Raw genomic sequence first — 19206 nt, 5'->3', positions numbered from 1 at the left:
AAGGGGCCAAATAAATTAGCGCCATGCAAGTCGTATTTCGTTCCTCGGACGTCCGAGCGATGCTCGCTGTTGCCCTGACACGCGGCGACATGCCATGACCTGCCTCCAATAAACTGTTATGTCTGCAACATATTTGTAGTTTCAAGATGATTACAGCACGCGCAAAAAAACGTGGCCAGTCGCTGACCTAGACCTGCGAGGCGCTGAGGGGATGAGAGGCTGGAAATAAAGCAGGGAATGGCAGGCGGCCTATCCGGGTCAATCCATCCATCACCGAGCAGTTACTCAGATGGAGGACAGCTCGCCGACAGTGGTCTGAGTGGTTTGGGATTGAGATGGAGGAGTGGAAGAGTTATGGCAAAAAGGACCCTCCCCCTTCCCTTTTGGCGACAACCTTGTCACTGTAGGGCCGGGTTCACGTGGAAAGAGAAGTCACTTTTTTATCTTAACAGCTTTTCCATTGCAGTGTTTCCCATATATTCATTTATTCCTGGCAGGCAAGTACATTTACAGGTAAAAGCCAGTAAATTAGAATATTTTGAAAAACTTGATTTATTTCAGTAATTGCATTCAAAAGGTGTAACTTGTACATTATATTTATTCATTGCACACAGACTGATGCATTCAAATGTTTATTTCATTTAATTTTGATGATTTGAAGTGGCAACAAAGGAAAATCCAAAATTCCGTGTGTCACAAAATTAGAATATTACTTAAGGCTAAGACAAAAAAGGGATTTTTAGAAATGTTGGCCAACTGAAAAGTATGAAAATGAAAAATATGAGCATGTACAATACTCAATACTTGGTTGGAGCTCCTTTTGCCTCAATTACTGCGTTAATGCGGCGTGGCATGGAGTCGATGAGTTTCTGGCACTGCTCAGGTGTTATGAGAGCCCAGGTTGCTCTGATAGTGGCCTTCAACTCTTCTGCGTTTTTGGGTCTGGCATTCTGCATCTTCCTTTTCACAATACCCCACAGATTTTCTATGGGGCTAAGGTCAGGGGAGTTGGCGGGCCAATTTAGAACAGAAATACCATAGTCCGTAAACCAGGCACGGGTAGATTTTGCGCTGTGTGCAGGCGCCAAGTCCTGTTGGAACTTGAAATCTCCATCTCCATAGAGCAGGTCAGCAGCAGGAAGCATGAAGTGCTCTAAAACTTGCTGGTAGACGGCTGCGTTGACCCTGGATCTCAGGAAACAGAGTGGACCGACACCAGCAGATGACATGGCACCCCAAACCATCACTGATGGTGGAAACTTGACACTAGACTTCAGGCAACGTGGATCCTGTGCCTCTCCTGTCTTCCTCCAGACTCTGGGACCTCGATTTCCAAAGGAAATGCAAAATTTGCATGGTTGGGTGATGGTTTGGGGTGCCATGTCATCTGCTGGTGTCGGTCCACTCTGTTTCCTGAGATCCAGGGTCAACGCAGCCGTCTACCAGCAAGTTTTAGAGCACTTCATGCTTCCTGCTGCTGACCTGCTCTATGGAGATGGAGATTTCAAGTTCCAACAGGACTTGGCGCCTGCACACAGCGCAAAATCTACCCGTGCCTGGTTTACGGACCATGGTATTTCTGTTCTAAATTGGCCCGCCAACTCCCCTGACCTTAGCCCCATAGAAAATCTGTGGGGTATTGTGAAAAGGAAGATGCAGAATGCCAGACCCAAAAACGCAGAAGAGTTGAAGGCCACTATCAGAGCAACCTGGGCTCTCATAACACCTGAGCAGTGCCAGAAACTCATCGACTCCATGCCACGCCGCATTAACGCAGTAATTGAGGCAAAAGGAGCTCCAACCAAGTATTGAGTATTGTACATGCTCATATTTTTCATTTTCATACTTTTCAGTTGGCCAACATTTCTAAAAATCCCTTTTTTGTATTAGCCTTAAGTAATATTCTAATTTTGTGACACACGGAATTTTGGATTTTCATTTGTTGCCACTTCAAATCATCAAAATTAAATGAAATAAACATTTGAATGCATCAGTCTGTGTGCAATGAATAAATATAATGTACAAGTTACACCTTTTGAATGCAATTACTGAAATAAATCAAGTTTTTCAAAATATTCTAATTTACTGGCTTTTACCTGTAGGGCCGCCACAGACAAAACGTGTTTTTTTAAAAATATTTTACTATAATATAATATTATTTATTATTTAAAAACAAAACAAACTCACTCCCTTAAATTAAATTTAAAAAAATATAATAATAATAATAATAATAATAATAAAATAAAATATACATAATCCATCCATCCATCCAGCCCCCGGTGCCGCTCACACTGGTGAATGAATGATGAGCAAACTGGCAGCCTCGCTTCCGCCAGTCTACCCCAGGGCAACTGTGGCTACAAATGTAGCTTACCACCACCAGGTGTGAGTGAATGATGGGTTCCCACTTCTCTGTGAGCGCTTTGAGTATCTAACAATAGAAAAGCGCGATATAAAACCTAATCCATTATTTTTAATATATATATATATATATTTTTTTTAAAGAAAATACATGCATCATAGCCAATTATGCAAATTACATAATGATGTCACACTGGCCATTTACAGGATCATTAAATGGTTAATTTTTTTAATCACAATTATGATCAGACAAAAACACAGGATGGCAGTGTAACAATATCATATAAATAGTCCAATTATTTCCTTTTCTTGGCTCTCATTTAAATCATTTTTTTTTTGTCCAGGGACTTATTTCTTGTTCCACCCGAAGGGGGTGGAACAAGGGGATGGGTCAAATGCAGAGGGTAATTTCACCACACCTAGTGTGTGTGTGTGACTATCGTTGGGACTTTAACTTTACACCGCGATAGAGTTTTCAGCCAAATGGCCCAGCCTTAGGGGTGTAACTGTACGTGTATTTGTATTGAACCGTTTCGATACGGGGTTTTTGGTTCAGTCCGGAGGTGTACCGAACAAGTTTCCACACGGACATATTAAGTAGCGTACCGCACGTTTTGTAAACAATGCACACCGAGGCACAACACACGGCATGCTAGCAGCGACCGGGCTACGACAACATGTAAAAGCCAGAGCTGGAAGACCCTCCTGCCTCGTTAAGATCCCCTGTTTGGGAACATTTTGTACAATACAACAATGGAGGACGGAGGTTTTGTTCAGCAGCTGCTTCTGACAACACGTCAAACATGCTAACCCATTTGAAGCGTCACCACCTCATTCAAGCAGCCTCTCCTCGGCGAGTCAGGCAGGGCTAAAGCAATAGCAAATGTTTTTATAGCAGCAGATTTAAGACCATATTGCATTAAGAACTAGATTTTGACCCACTTCTATGGTGGAAGAACAATGAGCCCATATATCCTCTTATTGCCAAGTTAGCCAGGCTGGGGTGGGGGAAGAAAAGTTAATCTGAGGCTGAGTTGACTTAATGTTGGTTTAATGTTGCACTTTTTATATGTAGAAGAAAAGTTTTGTCATTTTATTTAATCTGAGCAACAACTTGAGGCAGTTTAATGTTGATTAACGTGGACCCCGACTTAAATAAGTTGAAAAACGTATTGGGGTGTTACCATTTAGTGGTCAATTGTACGGAATATGTACTGTACTGTGCAATCTACTAATAAAAGTCTCAATCAATCAATCAAAAAAAGCACTTTATATGTAGAAAGGTTTTGTTAAGAAACCATTCTGAGCCTTATCTTATTTTGTTTTTATTTGATATATGTTGACCACATTAACCCTGGCAATGGACCCTGTGTGTATATTAGGGATGTCCCGATCCAGGTTTTTGCACTTCCGATCCGATACCGATACTGACCGATACTGGCCTATCCGAGCATTTATTAAAGTTTAAAGTTATTTAGCCTACTTAGTTGTCAGAATCATGTTGCAAAGGGTTTTAGTACTCTTGATAACAACTAGCCAGCTGAATTAGGGGAGTTTGAATAATACACAATGGCTGGTAACAAGAAACTGACCTGTTTATTCAAGGATAAACACAAAATAGACAAAATTATACATGACAAACAGAAATGGCATCATTGAACTAGGGCTGGGCGATATGGCCTTTTTTTAATATTGCGATATTTTAAGGCCATATTGCGATACACGATATATATCTCAATATTTTGCCTTAGCCTTGAATGAACACTTGATGCATATAATCACAGCAGTATGATGATTCTATGTGTCTACATTAAAACATTCTTCTTCATACTGCATTAATATATGCTACTTTTAAATCACAACTAAAAAAAATCACTATTTTTTTCATACAGTGTTGATCTGGAAATGTTTGCCTCGGCATTTTGATGGTGTGGACGTGTGGCACCGAATGGAGATAAGCGTCTCGACAGACGTCACAATATTTGAACAATGATGACGGAAACTGTTTTCTCTGTCGTGTCCGTGTGTCGAAAATTGTTATGCGCTTATTTTTTTATTTGATTTTGTGCGTGGCATAGATTTGCCGTGCGCAATTGCACAGGCGCGCACCTTAGAGGGAGCGTTGCTAGCACGGCTGCGCTAGCATCACAGCTAACGTTAGCCATGCTGCTACCTCTCTGCTCGGGGAGAGCGTATACGTATGTGACGTATGACGTGACAGTATGTGACGTGTGTAAGAAGGTGCGCTTGCTGTCTGTGAGAGGGAGACACAGGAAAGAGTGAGAAGAGCCTGTCGTGTAATGCCAGCAGCTAAAAGCAACTGCGTGAGAATTCACAGACCTGTGGATGTGTTGAAGGTGTGCTGGAAAATGTGGAACGGAAATTAGGGAGCAGCAGAAAAGTGGAATGTATTATTTAGATAGGTGCATTGGAAAACACGGCCCGTAGTTTTTTTAAAAACTGGATGTGGATCGGCATTTTCCCATGCCTTGCCGATACGCATTTTTAGGCAAATATCGGCGGCCGATCCGATCCAAATATCGGATCGGGACATCCCTAGTGTATATGTATGTTATGCCATTGTTTACAAATTTGGTAAATAAATAACCCAAACATTTATATTTTGTTGTTTTCTTACTGTACCGAAAATGAACCGAACCGTGACCTCTAAACCGAGGTACGTACCGAACCGACATGTTTGTGTACCGTTACACCCCTACCCAGCCCTACAGTAATCACTGGGGCTGCGAATCTTTGGGTGTCCCACGATTCGATTCATATCGATTCTTGGGGTCACGATTCGATTCAAAACCGATTTTTTTCGATTCAACGCGATTCTCGATTAAAAAATGATATTTTCCCGATTCAAAACTATTCTCTATTCATTTAATACATAGTATTTCAGCAGGATCTACCCCAGTCTGCTGACATGCAAGCAGAGTAGTTGATTTTTGTAAAAAGCTTTTGTAATTGTAAAGGACAATGTTTTATCAACTGATTGCAATAATGTAAATTAGTTTTAACTATTAAATGAACCAAAAATATGACTTATTTTATCTTTGTGAAAATATTGGACAGTGTGTTGTCAAGCTTATGAGATGCGATGCAAGTGTAAGCCACTGTGACACTTAGGGATGATACTCGAAACCGATTTTCCCCGTTGTTCGATAAGAAAAGAACCGAGTCCTCGGACTCGAATCCCTTTTTGAGAACCGGTACCCATTATCGAGACCACTATAGTAAAGAAAAAGAGTTGGTTCTTTATTCGAATCCCTGGGAACGAATCCCGTCCCGACCAGAAATGCCCCATCACAAGAAATGACGTCACGTAGCTCAGTCATTAGGCGAAGATAGCGAAAGCAGGAAAAAAATGGACCGGAAAAAGCGCTCCAAGGTGTAATAAAGTTCAAAACAAAAGGTATAATCGAATTGATAACTTTACTGAGAGATTTGAGCAGGGTACAAACACATGACGAACACTTATACGACCAACCGGAAACATAGCAACCAGGCTAGCAACGCACCTCCTTTACGGCAGCTGTCGTAACGTTCTTAAAGCAACCGCAGCACATACATACATGACATCTCCCTTTTTTAACTTTTGTTTTTCTTTCCTTGTAAACAAAACAAAATCACACTGTGTATGTGTTGTCTGTCTAATTATAAATAATGCAGACGAGGCGTGTTGGCTGAGTTCTTGACGTTTACTTTCACAGCGTACTCATAACCTCATTCTTAGCTGCCGGCGTGGCGACATGCAACAACACTTTTCGTCACTCCCGTTGCATGCTGGGTAGTGTAGTTGTTATATTCCCTAGCTCATAACATCACATCTTTCCCCCTATAAAGAAATAATGTTAACTCAATAAAGTGTATTTCTTTTTTTTAGCTTTAACTTTTCATTTTTTTAACATTGTAACCACATTCGCAAACAACTTTTCTCTTCATAGAATTTTCTTTCAATAAAGAAATAAAGTGCAAAAATGTCAAAGCATCATAACAAACAGTTATGTCAAATAGCAGCAGAAGTGCACTTTTTGGAGAGCTGTATTATTTTCAGTTTTGTGCCCAAGGGACTGATTTTATTTAACACTATATTATTATTTATACACCTATAGTGATCACAGAGACAGGTTGTTTTTGTGTTACTGTATATATTTCTTTTTCTGAAAAATCCCACTTAATATACTTTGGGCAACAACAGTCAATATTTATTTATTTGATTTGATTTTTTTAGGGGGGTAACATACAATATTTATTTATTTATTAGATTTAATTTTTTTTCTTATATAATAAAAGTGAGCTTCCGTTAAACCAAATATTGTGTGTTTCTTTCCATATAAAACAACCTATCTGGACTCGATAAGAGAATCGATAATAGGCTCGAACTCGATAATTTCTTATCAAACATCATCCCTAGTGACACTATTGTTCTTTTTTTTTTTTTTTTTTATAAATGTCTAATGATAATGTCAATGAGGGATTTTTAATCACTGCTATGTTGAAATTGTAACTAATATTGATAGTGTTGTTGATGATATTCATTTTTCACCCATTCAAACTCATTTGTATACTCTAGCCTTTAAATAGCTTCCTGTTAGACCAGTTGATCTGCCGTTTCTTTTCTTTTCTCCTCTGCTCCCCTTTTCCTTGAGGGGGGGGGGGCACAGGTCCGGTGGCCATGGATGAAGTGCTGGCTGTCCAGAGTCGGGACCCGGGGTGGACCGCTCGCCTGTGCATCGGCTGGGAACATCTCTACGCTGCTGACCCGTCTCCGCTCGGGATGGTGTCCTGCTGGCCCCACTATGGACTGGACTCTTACTATTATGTTGGATCCACTATGGACTGGACTCTCACAATATTATGTCAGACCCACTCGACATCCATTGCTTTCGGTCTCCCCTAGAGGGGGGGGGGGGGTTACCCACATATGCGGTCCTCTCCAAGGTTTCTCATAGTCATTCACATCGACGTCCCACTGGGGTGAGTTTTTCCTTGCCCGTATGTGGGCTTTGTACCGAGGATGTCGTTGTGGCTTGTGCAGCCCTTTGAGACACTTGTGATTTAGGGCTGTATAAATAAAGATTGATTGATTGATTTTTGTTTCACTACCTTTGGATTGTTCTGTGTCGTTTTTGTGTCTCCTCTCAATTGCTCTGTTTATTGCAGTTCTGAGTGTTGCTAGGTCGGGTCTGGTTTTGGAATTGGATTGCATTGTTATGGTATTGCTGTGTATTGTTTTGTTGGATTGATTAATTAAAAATAAAAAAATAAATACATTAATTAAAATAAAAAAATAAATACATAAATAAAAAATAATGATTTTTTCCCACACCCCTAGTAATCACGGTATAACGCTCGTATTAAAATCTCTAAATTGACATCGTCTCCATTGCGCCCCCTTACCTGTGTGCGTCCTCTGATGGGCCTTCAGGTGGGAGCTCTTGGTGTAAACCTTCCTGCAGCCGTTGAACTGACAGCGGTGGATCCTCTTCTTGTTCTCCGGCAGCTCGCCGACGACGCACGCTACTCCCTCGTCCTCCTCCTTCACCCGCACGGGGAGCGAGTGCGCCGCCACCAGCCGGGCGGCGCTGAGTCCCACCTTCCTGGCCACCAGCTTGAGGGTGAGCGTCCCGTCGGCGGCGGACGTCAGCGACGGGCTGGGCTTCACCAGGTGCCGGCCCAGCTCCGGCGACGAGGGCGGCGTCAGGGAAGTGACGGCGCTGAGCTGGGCTTGGTGAACGCCTTCCATCTCCTCCGTGGCCTCCGGGCCCTTTGGTTCTCGTTTTATCGACGCGGTGGCGGACGTGAAGTTTTTCCGCACGGGGCAGAGCATCACCGTCGGCGGGCTCGGGGGCCCCGGGAGGACGTCGGCGAGCTCTTCCTCGCCGTCCTCCTTCAGGTAGGCCGGGGTCAGGAGGCCGTCCAAGTCCTGGTCAAAGAGCTCTGACAGACGCTTGGGCTCGGTCTGCAAATAACGCTCCAGTTCTAAGCAGGTCTGGAAGAGATAAAAGGCAGGGGGACACGGTCACACTCCAATTCCACTTGACAAGCATCCATCATCGGACACGCAGTCATGCACCGTCTATGCGGCGTGCTCCACCCGCGCGCGCTGATTGATTGCGTGCGGCGATAGGCGACGTCCTAAACCGCGCACAACACCCATCAAGCAACATTTCATTGAGCTTTGACAAGCGCACGTAAGCGAGCCAGGATTGGAAGATTTACTCCTCTTTAGTTATGGTCCGCTTCCGCCCAATTACTTCCCGCACCTCCTCGCCGACGCCAAACAAAAGACCCCCTGATTTGTGCACACTGGCGCCCTGAGGAGTCTATTACGTTACACCAGGCTGGCAAGGCAGCCGGGGAGAGAGGCGCCCTATGTCCGAGGATGAAGCTATTACGTGCGAGCGGCTGGCACCAGTTTGATCCCAGGGATCGTTGTTGCCGCTAACCCGTTTTGACAGCTGAGATGGAGGCGAGGCGCTCCGGCGGGCGCGTGCTACTCCCCGCTTCATTTGTGTGTAAATAGGCACTGACACACAGAGTAGCTGCTTCCATTATCAGGAATAAGGATGTACAGACTGAACACATCAGAGACATTTACACCCCCCCCCTCCTCAATGCCTCCTTGTTTGCACCTTCTAAAAATAAAGTCCCTTCTCTTTTTTTTTGTTGCGAGGGTGGGGTCTGTTGCTAGGGGAGCGCGTCTTCCAGGAACAGGATGAGATTTTTTTTTAATATAATTTACATATTGACATCAAATTAAAAAAAACCTTCTCGAGACAACACGCCTACGCGACATCTTCCTCTGTCAACGATTTTTTTTTTAAATAACAAGACTCTACCACAAAACATGCACAGTAAAAATATTGCTTTCACATTTTAATCAATATGGTACCGACTCCCGTTACTTAGGAACCGATAGCAGATCATCAAATTTGGAAAAGGTCAATGACTGTATTGAAGAAGGAAAATGCGGTATTGGCATTTTTTTGGATCTATCCAAGGCCTTTGACACAATAGACTGAGATCTTATTGTATAAACTATATCACTATGGTGTCAGAGGGGTACCTCTCGATTGGTTCCGCTCTTACCTATACGGAAGGCAGCAATGTGTATGCGTCAATGATCACAATTCACCCTGTATGACCATAAATTATGGGGTTCCCCAGGGATCCATCTTGGGGCCTCTCCTCTTTATCCTATACATAAATGATTTTGTAAACTCCTCCGAAACTTTTCATAAAATAATTTTTGCTGACGATACAAATTTGTTTACCTCACACAGGAGCCTACACCATCTACAAGTAACTGTCAATTCAGAGCTTGTGAAAGTAGATTCCTGGTTCAAATGCAATAAGCTCTCACTTAATGTAAATAAAACAAATTTTATTCTATTTCGATCTAATAAAAACCGGACAAATACTGAGCACTGCCATATCAACATCAATGGGCAGGAAATACAGAGAGTGTACTCCACAAAATTCCTGGGGGTCATCATTGACGAATACCTCAATTTCAAATGTCACATTAGCCATCTGTTAAACAAATTATCCAAATATGTTGGCCTGTTCTTTCACCTTCGTCATTATCTTCCTCTTTATGCTCTACTCACACTATATAAAACTCTCTTTGAACCACATCTAAACTACTGTAATGTCATCTGGTGTAACACCTTCCCTACCTACCTCCACAAATTAGAATCTATGCAAAAGAAAATTATACGGGCCCCGTCATGGTCCAAGTTTAATGCCCCCACTCGACATCTATTCCATAATTATCATCTCTTAAGACTGACAGAGTTCAATATTTATCAAAATGCTTGTTTAACCTATCAAGTCATTTACAGGCTGAATTTAAGGCTCTGTAGCTTGGTTCCTATCTACCATCCCCAGCATGCCCACAACACTCGTAACTTAGATTTGATATCAGGGAAACATCGTTTACTGGATTGTACCGCTCGAAGTGTTGTATGCAGGGGACCAAAGATTTGGAACCGGCTTAATGAGAACCTCAAGATGCTGTATCCATTCTCCAACTTCAAAAATAAACTAAAAACTTATCTATTAACCACCTATATTTAATGCCTCATGTAGGGTAGACTACTGTTGGGTTTTGCATGGTTGAATGAATGTATGTATGTATGTGTATGCTTGCTTTAGTACTATTATCTTGTGTTAATCATATAGCGTTGTTTATTGTTGTTGTACTTGCTACCATGTTCCATCATTCCATGTATATTCCATCATTTCATGTATATTCTATCCTCTGGACCCCCTGTCAAAAGCTTCTTCTAGCTTATTTGGGGGACCCTTTCACGTACCAACATCTTTAAATGATGATATTTTACTACTATTGTATTTGTTATATGGTATTGTGAATAAACTTGAAACTTGAAAAAAAAAAATCAAACCAGACTTTATTTATACAGCAAAAAGTGCTTTGCACAAAAAAAAAAAAAAAAAAAAGGAGAAGAAAACACACACGCGCGCGCACGCACACACAGCACTACTGACAATAACAAAAACAAAACATGGCGTGGCGCTGAGGATTGAGGGGAAAATGCCACCCTTGAGGCGTCCACACTGGGGAATAACTGAAATTAACGGCATCAAAAAAAAAAAGAATGGTATGAACCATATCAGGAAATATAGGTAAATAGAAAACACAAACGATGTATTGATATATTAATAAAAAAAACATAACATTGGGAGAATAGTAGTAGTCATAAGAGCCATACATGAAATAGACAAAATGACAATAGAAAAATAAAATGAAAAAACAAAAAGTTTAATATGATCAGCAAAAAGCTTGATAAAAAAAAAAAGGTGTCTTTAACCTTTTTTTTTAGAAAAAAACAACAACAATGATGGTAGTTGTATTATAGTATAATATAATATAATATTATATAATTAGGGCTGCAACAACTAATCGATTAAATCGATCATAAAAATAGTTGGCGATTAATTTAGTCATCGATTCGTTGGATCTATGCTATGCGCAGGCGCAGAGGCTACTATTTTTTTTTTTTAATTTAAAAAAAAAAACAAATGTTTATAAATCTTTATTTATAAACTGCAGCATTTACAAACAGCTAAGAAACAATAATCAAAATTAAAGCTGCAAGCAGCGTTGGTCGGGCCCGCGTATTTGGCAGGTGCTAGTCCTAAGTGTCCCAATACTTTTGTCTACTTTTAGTCTGAAGTGTCCCAAGACTTTTGTCTAGTGTACCTACCTTGTCTGCATTGTGTGGGCACGTTGGTGCTTCCTGCTTTTGAGCAGCCATCTTAAAAAAACAGCACCGCAGGAGCATCAGTGCAGCGGGTCTTTGAAGGGTCATAAAATCAAAACCGGAGCAGGTATCACAACTCTTTCGCCAACTTTTAATCAGAAGGGTTCAATCTCTCTCCTGTGTTAGTTCGAAGCCGAAACAACAAACGCGCTCAGAGGAGATAATGTTTGAAGAAAGGTGACGGGTTTTTACAAAAATGTTGTGTTGAAGGGGGAATAGCAAACTTCCTGTATATTTTTGCTGGGGGTTGTCAATTTATGAAATGTAGGTCTAAGTGAGACCTACGGAGAGGTTTTTGTGTCATGTCTCTCCGACCTTCCCAGTGGGAGTTACAGGCAGTTTTGTAATATTTTTCTTCCGAGGAGCAGTTTTTTCTCCGTTTAATTCAAAAATTGCTGTAGAGCGCAATTTTTGAATTTGGGGTTAGGTTTTTTTATTAGATCACAGTTTTTGCCAGTCCTGATGTGTGTGTTCAGTTCGGTGAGTTTTGAAGCATGTTAAGGGGGTCAAATTACAGCGCAAAGAGGCAATAGTGACTGTTTTTAGTACTTTTTTGTCTTGAAGGGGGAATTGCCAAATTCCTGTTGATTTTAGCCCGAGGATGTACAATTATGAGAAGTAGGTCTAAGTCAGACCTACATAGAGGATTTTGTTTCATGTTTTTCCGACCTTCCTAGTGGGAGTTACAGGCAGTCTAGTTTTTTTTTTCTTCCTAGGGGGCGCTAGAGCGCAATTTTGAGTTTTGAGGTTTGGTTTTTTGATAAAAAGTTTTGCCGTAAATTACGTTGCGGGCCCTAATAAGTATGGTGCCAGTATGCTGTTTTTTTTCCAATAAAATACTGGAAAGGATAGACATGTCATTTGTCTCTTTTATCCGATTATTAATCGATTAATCGAAGTAATAATCGACAGATTAATCGATTATCAAATTAGTTGTTAGTTGCAGCCCTAAATATAATATAATAATATATCAGTATATATTATATATGTCACTGCTGCGAGGTTTGTTCCCCTGGGATGCAAATGGATCACTCCCGACAGGACTTGCAGGTAGGAACATATTTTAATCTAAATAGCTCTCTGATTAGTGGTTAACAACAGCTGAACGTGGGACCACTAACCAGAGGCAGGTGAAAATAATAAGTAGCTATGGTAACAAACTCAGGAGGTGCACAAACAGGAACTATAGGAGTCCAAAACAAACAGAAAACACAAAACATGATCCGGACCACGGATCATGACAATATACTGTATATATAATATGTAAATATTACATATATCTTATAGTTTATATTGCTACTATGTTTTAGTCTACTTAATACCTACATTATCCTTTCCATCCTTATCCTGTCCAGCCTTTGAAACTGAGCTACTGTGTAATAGAGAAAATTACAATAGAAAAATAAAATGAAAAAACGAAGAGTTTGATATGATCAGCAAAAAGCTTGATTAAAAAAAGGTGCCTTTAATCTTTTTTTTTTTTTAGAAAAAAAAGAACAATTATAGTAGTTGTATTATAGTATAATATAATATAATATAATATAATATAATATAATATAATATAATATAATATAATATAATAATATATCAGTATATATAATATACTGTATATATAATATGGAAATATTACATATATGTTATAGTTTATATTGCTACTATGTTTTTAGTCTACTTAATACCTGCATTTTCCTTTCCATCCTCATCCATTCCAGCCTTTGAAACTGAGCTACTGTGTAATAGAGAAAATGACAATAGAAAAATAAAATTAAAAAACAAAGAGTTTAATATGATCAGCAAAAAGCTTGATAAAAAAAGGTGTCTTTAACCTTTTTTAGAAAAAAAAAGAACAATTATAGTAGTTGTATTACAGTATAATATAATATAATATATCAGTATATATTATATACTGTATATATAATATGGAAATATTACATATATGTTATAGTTTATATTGCTACTATGTTTTTAGTCTACTTAATACCTGCATTATCCTTTCCATCCTTATCCGTTCCAGCTTTTGAAACTGAGCTACTGTGTAATAGAGAAAATTATAATAGAAAAATAAAATGAAAAAACAAAGAGTTTAATATGATCAGCAAAAAGCTTGATAAAAAGTGTCTTTAACCTTTTTTTTTTTTGAAAAAAAAGAACAATTATAGTAGTTTTATTATAGTATAATATAATATAATATAATAATATATCAGTATATATTATATACTGTATATATAATATGTAAATATTACGTATATGTTATAGTTTATATTGCTACTATGTTTTTAGTCTACTAAATACCTGCATTATCCTTTCCATCCTCATCCTTTCCAGACTTTGAAACTGAGCTACTGTGTAATAGAGAAAATGACAATAGAAAAATAAAATGAAAAAACAAAGAGTTTAATATGATCAGCAAAAAGCTTGATAAAAAAGGTGTCTTTAACCTTTTTTTAGAAAAAAACAAAACAATTATAGTAGTTGTATTATAGTATAACATAATATAATATAATATAATATAATAATACATCAGTATATGTTATATACTGTATATATATGTAAATATTACATATATGTTATAGTTTAGATTGCTATGTTTTTGTCTACTTAATACCTGCATTATCCTTTCCATCCTCATCATTTCCAGCCTTTGAAACTGAGCTACTGTGTAATAGAGAAAATGACAAAATAAAAATAAAATGAAAAAACAAAGAGTTTAATATGATCAGCAAAAAGCTTGATAAAAAAGGTGTCTTTAACCTTTTTTTTAAAAAAAAGATCAATTATAGTAGTTGTATTATAGTATAATATAATATAATATAATATGGAAATATTACATATATGTTATAGTTTATATTGCTACTATATTTATAGTCTACTTAATACCTGCATTATCCTTTCCATCCTTATCTTTTCCAGCCTTTGAAACTGAGCTACTGTGTAATAGAGAAAATTACAATAGAAAAATACAATGAAAAAACAAAGAGTTTAATATGATCAGCAAAAATCTTGATAAAAAAGATGTCTTTAACCTTTTTTAGAGAAAAAAAAAAGAACAATTATAGTAGTTGTATTATAGTTTAATATAATAAAATATAATATAATATAATATAATAATATATCAGTGTATATTATATATTGTATATATAATATGTAAAAATTACATATATGTTATAGTTTATATTGCTACTATGTTTTTAGTCTACTTAATACCTGCATTATCCTTTCCATCCTTATCTTTTCCAGCCTTTGAAACTGAGCTACTGTGTGGAACAATTTATAGCTCGGTTGGTAGGGTGGCCGTGCCAGCAACTTGAGGGTTCCAGGTTCGATCTCCGCTTCCACCATCCTAGTTACTGCTGTTGTGTACTTGGGCAAGACACTTTACCCACCTGCTCACAGTGCCACCCACACTGGTTTGAATGTAACAGATATTGGGTTTCACTATGTAAAGCGCTTTGAGTCAATGGAGAAAAGTGCTATAAAAATATATATTCACTTCACTTAATACCTGCATTATCCTTTCCATCCTCATCCTTTCCAGCCTTTGAAACTGAGCTACTGTGTGGAACAATTTCTCTTGTGAATCAATAAAGTTTGTCTAAGTCTAAGTCTAGTTCTGGGTGTGTTCATGTGTTAACAAATGTTAATTTGTTTAAAAACCAACCCTATTTTTATCTAACATTTAACATTGAGATGATAATGATAACTGTGCTATTAAGTTATATGAGACACTTCTGAGTCGGGACGTAACAACATACACATTTCATATCAAGATTATCGTGACCACAATGATCACAGTTATCAGTATTATCTCTGTATTGTTGAAAGTACTTATACACACATTCAAATGTTTGACACTCTGTTAAAAAAAAACAATATTTTGCTAGCTTTGTGTTTGTTTTGCTTCACTGATGTCATGATCCGTGGTCCGGATCATGTTTTCGTTTTGTTCCACAAGGGAGAGGGGGGGCAGAGGAGAAAATAAAATAAACGGCAGATCAACTGGTCTAAAAAGGGGGGTCTATTTAAAGGCTAGAGTATACAAATGAGTTTTAAGATGGGACTTAAATGCTTCTACTGAGGTAGCATCTCTAACTGTTACCGGGAGGGCATTCCATAGTACTGGTGACTGAATAGAAAACGCTCTATAGCCCGCAGACTTTTTTGGGGCTCTGGGAATCACTAATAAGCCGGAGTTCTTTGAACGCAGATTTCTTGCCGGGGACATATGGTACAATACAATCGGCAAGATAGGATGGAGCTAGACCGTTCAATTAATTAAAATCAATTACCGAACGTCTGCATTACGGTTCGTAGTTTGCGCCTAAAAAGGGGCAGGTCTCAGGGCGTGGGTCAACGTGGACCCACGGCTTGATCCGCGGGCGGCAGCCAGGGGTACGAGGCCGTGTCTGCAAGTGTATGTGACGTCACGTGACAAAGGCATCGGGATACGGTACCATTTGTTCATCTTAGAATTGATTTTAAAACCTTGCTGTTTGTTTTTAAAGCTTTACATGGACTGGCATCTCAATATATCTCGGACCTCATCCAAAATTACAATCCTGCATGCGCTCTGAGGTCTGAGAGCCAGCTCCAGCTCGTGGTGCCCAAGACCAGACTTAAAACTAGGGGAGACAGGGCCTTCTCTGTGGTCGACCCTAAGCTCTGGAACACTCTGCCCCTCCATGTTCGAAGTGCTCCCACAGTGGAGTGTTTTAAGTCTCGTCTTAAGACCCACTTTTATTCTCTGGCTTTTAACACTACGTGAGTTGCGTGGTCCTCTGTTGTCCTCTGTGTTTTTACAATTTTGATTTCTATTTACTGTTTTAATTGGTTTTACCCTTTAAAATCATTTTTAATCATATTTATTTTGTTTTTATTCAGTCATTGGTCGAGCTAAGGATAATATTTGAATATTGTTTTTAATATTGTTGTGCAGCACTTTGGAAACTTTTTGTTGTTTAAAGGCCTACTGAAACCCACTACTACCGACCACGCAGTTTGATAGTTTATATATCAATGATGAAATCTTAACATTGCAACACATGCCAATATGGCCGGGTTAGCTTACTAAAGTGCAATTTTAAATTTCGCGCAAAATATCCTGCTGAAAACGTCTCGGTATGATGACGCCTGTGCGTGACGTCACGGATTGTAGAGGACATTTTGGGACCAGCTTGGTGGCCAGCTATTAAGTCGTCTGTTTTCATCGCAAAATTCCAAAGTATTCTGGACATCTGTGTTGGTGAATCTTTTGCAATTTGTTCAATGAACAATGGAGACAGCAAAGAAGAAAGCTGTAGGTGGGAAGCGGTGTATTGCGGCCGACTGCAGCAACACAAACGCAGCCGGTGTTTCATTGTTTACATTCCCGGAAGATGACAATCAAGCTTTACCATTGGCCTGTGGAGAACTGGGACAACAGAGACTCTTACCAGGAGGACTTTGAGTTGGATGCGCAGACACGGTATCGTGAGTACGCATGAATCTGCGGCTTCCAAACATTTGATCGCATGCCCGTACGTGCGTGCCGCTATGTGCATGTCACGTACGTAACTTTGGGGACTTTGTGGAAATATATGTGCTGTATGAACTTTGGGGAGGTGAACGGTACTTTGGGCAGTGGGATTGAGTGTGTTGTGCAGGTGTTTGAGTTGTATTGGCGGGTTATACGGACGGGAGGGGGGAGGTGTTTGTTATGCGGGATTAATTTGTGGCATATTAAATATAAGCCTGGTTGTGTTGTGGCTAATAGAGTATATATATGTCTTGTGTTTATTTACTGTTTTAGTCATTCCCAGCTGAATATCAGGTCCCACCCGCCTCTCACAGCATCTTCCCTATCTGAATCGCTCCCACTGCCCTCTAGTCCTTCACTTTCACTTTCCTCATCCACAAATCTTTCATCCTCGCTCAAATTAATGGGGAAATCGTCGCTTTCTCGGTCCGAATCGCTCTCGCTGCTGGTGGCCATGATTGTAAACAATGTGCAGATGTGAGGAGCTCCACAACCTGTGACGTCACGCGCATATCGTCTGCTACTTCCGGTACAGGCAAGGCTTTTTTATCAGCGACCAAAAGTTGTGAACTTTATCGTCGATGTTCTTTACTAAATCCTTTCAGCAAAAATATGGCAATATCGCGAAATGATCAAGTATGACACATAGAATAAACCTGCTATCCCCGTTTAAATAAGAAAATCGCATTTCAGTAGGCCTTTAAATGTGCTATATAAATAAAGTGGATTGGATTGGATTTGATTTCATGGGAATCAATACCCGGTGGTACAGATGGAATTTGGGCGGTGCCTATAAAAGTATCTAATTTTGCACCTATTCCGAGGGAAATATATTGATAAGAATCAATGTTTCGTATCCGCGCCCTCCTCACACCCTTCTGTATGTTCATTGATTTTCCACAAACAGCCAGTTTTACCCCCATCTCAGTGTGGTTGCCTCCTTTCCCAAGGTGAGCACTAATCATCCGCCTAAACCAGCCACTTAAGGGGGAATTTCTTCAGCAAAGCGCTGAGGACTGAAAACCGAGGTGTTTTTTTTTCCCCGCGTGAGACAGTCCGAGCATGAAAGGGGAATAGAAGAAGACTATAAGTGGAAGAGAACGAGGTGAAAAAGGCAAGAAAGCCGAGGCGGGTCTCGACTTCATTATCTCCGCAGGGGGAATGGAGCAGCGAATCCTCTTTGGAAGCGTGACATTTGGTGTAAGAGGATCCTGTCGGCGGGGCCTCGCACACGCCGCGGAGCATGCATGAGCGCCAAAACAGACGCCAAATGCGCGATTAACAAGGTGCATCCTGCACAACTTGTTGGCGGACGCTTGTGTTCCGCACACCTGTTTCGCTCCATCACGACGCCCACCTTCGTCCGTATCTTGTAGTCGTCGACGAGTAGCCCGTGTCCGTCTTACGGCCGCGCAGTGTGGGTGGCGGCATTACTTTGCATGTCTGCGCATGAGAAGCATCATTATGCAGCACCGACTGTAATTATTCAGCGCCCGTGTGTTTGTGCGAACACCTACGCTCATGCATAAACAAATCTCTTTGCTGATCTGGTGCCCTGAAGTGTGTCGGTGTTTGTGTGAGAGTCTTACAGCCGGCGGTACCGCAAAATGGCCAGGATAAAGGAATTCTCAAGGCTCCCTTTTGAGTCGACTGGGCGCAGCGCCCATCTGGAATGCCGACATCCATAGGTTCTGCACGGAGCCAAGTTCCATTTTCCTTAAAGGCTTTTGGAATGATTGCTTCATGAGGGCCGGGATGAGCCGGGGCAAGCCAGCTGCTGAACACAGAATGAAAGGTGGCGCCGGTGGCTTTGTGGTGGTGATGGTATCAAGTGCTGGTTCAGCACAGGCATGACTGAACCCCTACCTGCTCCTCTGTGTTTATGTTTATATTCTACAAACGGGAATGTTTTTATTCCTTTACGACAATGTTGCCAAAACACATGTTCGCATTCACCTACCAGTGTTGGCGCTAGGACTTTTCAGGGACCCCATCAAGTAGAGATGTCAGATAATATCAGACTGCTGATATTATCGG

At 40.1% G+C, this 19206-nt stretch overlaps 1 protein-coding gene across 1 annotated transcript in view; it reads right to left on the bottom strand.

Annotated features, from left to right (window-relative positions):
- Nucleotides 1-19206, bottom strand: part of LOC133622499 (Krueppel-like factor 7) — a 160586-nt gene that overhangs the window by 61441 nt on the left and 79939 nt on the right. Inside the window, exon 2 of the mRNA XM_061985308.2 lies at nt 7768-8359. Within this exon, the coding sequence (XP_061841292.1) occupies nt 7768-8359 (592 nt within the window). The remainder of the gene's footprint in view (nt 1-7767; nt 8360-19206) is intronic.

This window comes from Nerophis lumbriciformis, linkage group LG23 (genome assembly GCF_033978685.3).
Source record: "Nerophis lumbriciformis linkage group LG23, RoL_Nlum_v2.1, whole genome shotgun sequence".
In the NCBI taxonomy this organism is placed as follows: Eukaryota; Metazoa; Chordata; class Actinopteri; order Syngnathiformes; family Syngnathidae; genus Nerophis; species Nerophis lumbriciformis.
The sequence above is the reverse complement of the archived record's forward strand: the minus strand, read 5'-3'. Positions and strand labels throughout refer to the sequence as shown.